We start from the raw sequence: 3,838 nt of genomic DNA, 5'->3' as shown, positions 1-3,838 counted from the left end.
CAGTTCCAGGTATTTCTGTTGGTAAGAGTTGGGTGCAATGAAATAGCTAGATTTCTAGAGAACAAAAGTAAACCTGAAAAAAAAATAAGGTTACATGTTAAACCACAAACTGTTTATGGCTCAAAGAGGAGAGTCTAATACTTTATTAGTATGACACTAGCAACTACAATAATATATTGTACTCAAGACAAAGAATGGCGTATGTGTTTTGCCCTCTAATTAAACTGCTCTGAGCTGGCAGCAGCTCTTTAAAACTGAGCTTCAGGTACAATTTAGCACAGACCGTGGTTTTGCTGGAACCACTGAGGTTATGGGAGAGGAGCTCAGAGAGTTGCTGTTACCTAGGGAGCGTGTAGGTCCTTTTGAAGGTGCCTGTGCGGGTAGCTATAATTATACCACTACTTGCACTAGCCGTGCTCAGGATACCAGGAAGAGTAGTCAGAAGTTGGTTCTATTTCACGTAGATTGTTGCCAGGCCCTGTTGTAGACTGTGCACATGCAGTCCCGTCTGTCTCACACTTGGAACTCTGAGAAAATATTAAAGGATTTTCAGAAGCTATTCTGTGATTGAAATACTTTGGGAGTCTTAGTGAACCTGGGTGTCTCCACACTGTTCCTTTGAAGCCATTTGAATAACCTTCTCATTTAAGCTGGCTGAGCAGTGTGACTGCACCAGATAGACCAACCTGGCCTGCGTCGCAGCCGGTCACACTTTACTGAGCTGCATGTTTTCCTCAAGTGTCTTGCACTTGACTATGAAGAATGACCTCAGGTTCTAGTTCCTGAACAAAGATGTTTCCTTTGCTCATAGGTAAGAAGAAAGAAAATGAGTGCAGGAAAAGAGATGTCTTTTCGCCAGTACTTGGGTAGTTGCACATATCAACTATACTTTAAAGAGAGGATCCGCTTAAATATCTAAATTTCTATATTTCATTAAAATACACCCTTAAGTTGTCACAGGAGGTGGGAAGGAGTGTTGCCTTTTGAGTGAATTCAGAAATTTCAAAGTGGGCTGGAGCCCAGATCTTTTAAGCTGTGTATAATTTAGGACAAAATATTTTAAAATCTAATGTTTAATCTCTAAATATTTTGGGAATTACCAGCTATTCAGGAAAAAAAATAATGATAATGTATTCATGAACATATAAGAGAAAAGCAAGAGAGAAAGAGAGTAAGAGAGAGAAGCACCCTCTCCTGGGTCCCATCGTACTGCGATCTGTCCCCAGCCCTCTGGTTCCTCAGGATCTGAGGTGGCCAGGTGCACATATGCCCAGATGTTTTCACGCTGTCTTGGAGATGCCAACCAGAGCCGGCCTGTGGCTTCTAGCCTTGCAGGGCACTTGCATTTCCATTGCGCCCAACCGCTGGGTCTTCAGTTATTTTTCTGTTAGTGTTCTCCAGTATAGTTTCATTTTGGACTGAGGACTATGATAGTTTAAGAAGTAGATAGTTCATTTGAAATGAGCATTTTTGTTCTTAGCAGTATATAAGTAAAGTAGACTTTATAAGATAATGAAAATATGGTGACTTTTTGTTTTTGAGAGGCTAAAATCCTTTCTTTTAATCCTGGGTTTGGCAAAGAAGACTTTCTCCTTAATTTTTGGCACCATACAATAAATAGAGCCAAACTAAGTTTAGTTTAAGATTTCTGAAGTATCGTAAATAATTTGTGAAGTTTATAATATTGAGCTTTTTTTTTCCCTTTAAGAGAGATTTTTATATAGGGCACACGCACTTGTCAGAGAGATAGAGACAGAGAAAGTGAGAAATCACCTCCCCAGGGTGTGTGTGGGGGTGGATGGCCATGCCACAATCCTTTCTCCTCAATTCTCCTCTCGAGATCTTAGACACACACACACACACACAGTGTTTTTTAAAAATATTTTATTTATTTATTATTTTATTTTATAATTTGACCAGAGCAAGACACACACACACACACACACACACACACACACAGAGAGAGAGAGAGAGAGAGAGAGAGAGAGAGAGAGGGAGAGAGGGAGAGAGAGCGAGAGCAAGAGAGAGAGGAAGAGAGAGAGAAATGAGAAAGCAAGCCACCGGGTCTGGATTTGAACCGTGGTCGGCCATGTGGGAGTGTCCAGTGCCTTAACCACCACGCCACTGCTGGTCCCCCCCCCCTTTTTTTTCCCAGTGTGAGTTTTAAGGCACTGGGTCCTGGACTTGAGCCACAGTCGACTACGTGGGAGTCCAGCGATCTATGCTACCTGCTGGTCCCAATATTGAGGTTTTTTATTAGACACACCCATGTTCTTCTAGAACCATGGACAGGAAATAAAGAGGAAAGAACCAGAATTTAGAGATAGGAAAAATTAGTCAACAAATATAACTTATTTGGGTGGACATGGAAGATGGAAAGAAGGTATTTATTTACATCTCAAGAGTCATCAATTCTCAAGGAATTTCATGTGTTTGTTTTATTTCAGGTGGGTACGAGCCCCCACTTACGAATGTCTTCACGATGCAGTGGTTTCTGACCCTTTTTGCTACGTGCCTCCCTAATCATACGGTTTTAAAGATCTGGGATTCGGTGTTCTTTGAAGGTTCAGAAATCATCCTGAGGGTGTCGCTGGCCATCTGGGCCAAACTGGGAGAGTAAGTGATTTCTCCCCTCTGTTCTTACGGCCCGCCGCCGTAAGCCATTTTTGTGCTGTTATCTGCAGAGCATTAACATTTAGGTGTAAGGCGAAGAAAAAGTTGTGAACTTCGTTCAATGCTTTAGCCTCCGACAATCTCACCTGGCTTGTTCTTGACTGTTCCAGGGCAGATGAAGTCTATTTTAGGGACGAGGCCAGGCTTTTATAGGCCTGTAGATTCTTCCGCTCCTCCTCAGTGCTGGTATCCTGGCTTCTTTACTCTGTGTCAGCATCTTTCTGGCCATTAGCTGGGAAGAGGGAGGGGAGCTTCGATGGGAGAGAAACTGGGTGAACCAGGGAATTTGAGCAAAAACTCTGAAACATTTTAATATCACAACTTGGATTATACATGAATATTTTGTTCTGCTTTTCAGGGCTGTGATAAAGTGTCTAGCATAGTACTTGGTTCACAGTCCATGGTGGAACACATGGACCTTTCTTCCTTCCATCAAGAATTCATTCTATCTTGACATTTGTTATTGCCGAAATGTACTACCAAATAGATTTTACTAACATTCTTTACTTCTAGCAGGGCTGAGAAAGATAGGATATTGTCAATTGGGTCTACTGTATTATGAGTTTTACATAAAAGTTTAGCTTTTGGGTAATGAAAGCAACGTTAGGATGAAATTGTTACCGTTAACTTACGCAGAGAAGGTTTTAATGTTTCTTTCTTAGAGCTGTAAATGACTTGAGTGGGTATCCACAGACAACCTGTCATGAAACTAACATCACTGGCAGTGTTTTGTTTCAAAAACTTTTTTTACTAGCCTTTTTGTTTCTGATACATTGTTTCCAGCATTTAAAAAAATTTTTTTTGGAGAGATTTTTGTTATGGAGTGTTTGCACTCACTAGAGAGACACACACAAAGAGAGGGAGAGACAGAAAGTGAGAAATCACCCCTAGGGAGGGATGGCCATGCCAGAGTCCCTTCTTCATTCTCCTCTTGGGATTTTGGACACATATGCATATGCTCTCAGTATGAGTTTCAAGTCTTCGGATCTAGGACTTGAACCACAGTCAGCCATACGGGGGTCCAGTGACATAACCATTAAACCATGTGCTGGTCCCTATATATATGTGTGTGTGTGTGTGTGTGTGTGTGTGTGTGTATATATATATATATATGTGTGTGTGTGTGTGTGTGTGTGTGTGTGTGTGTGTGTATATATTTTTTTTT

General features: G+C 41.3%; 1 protein-coding gene across 3 annotated transcripts in view; it reads left to right on the top strand.

Moving 5' to 3' along the window:
- TBC1D30 (TBC1 domain family member 30) overlaps nucleotides 1-3,838 on the top strand; it is a gene marked incomplete at its 5' end in the record, with an annotated part of 92,449 nt that overhangs the window by 62,396 nt on the left and 26,215 nt on the right. For all 3 annotated transcript variants that reach the window (XM_027774061.1, XM_027774060.1, XM_027774059.1), the window contains 1 exon segment: nucleotides 2,448-2,616. In XM_027774061.1, coding sequence (XP_027629862.1) covers nucleotides 2,448-2,616 — 169 coding nt within the window.

The sequence above is a fragment of the Tupaia chinensis genome, unplaced genomic scaffold, assembly GCF_000334495.1.
Source record: "Tupaia chinensis unplaced genomic scaffold, TupChi_1.0 Scaffold000395_1, whole genome shotgun sequence".
Taxonomy (NCBI): Eukaryota; Metazoa; Chordata; class Mammalia; order Scandentia; family Tupaiidae; genus Tupaia; species Tupaia belangeri.
Note: the sequence above shows the minus strand (reverse complement) of the source record. Positions and strands in the feature narration are given on the sequence as shown.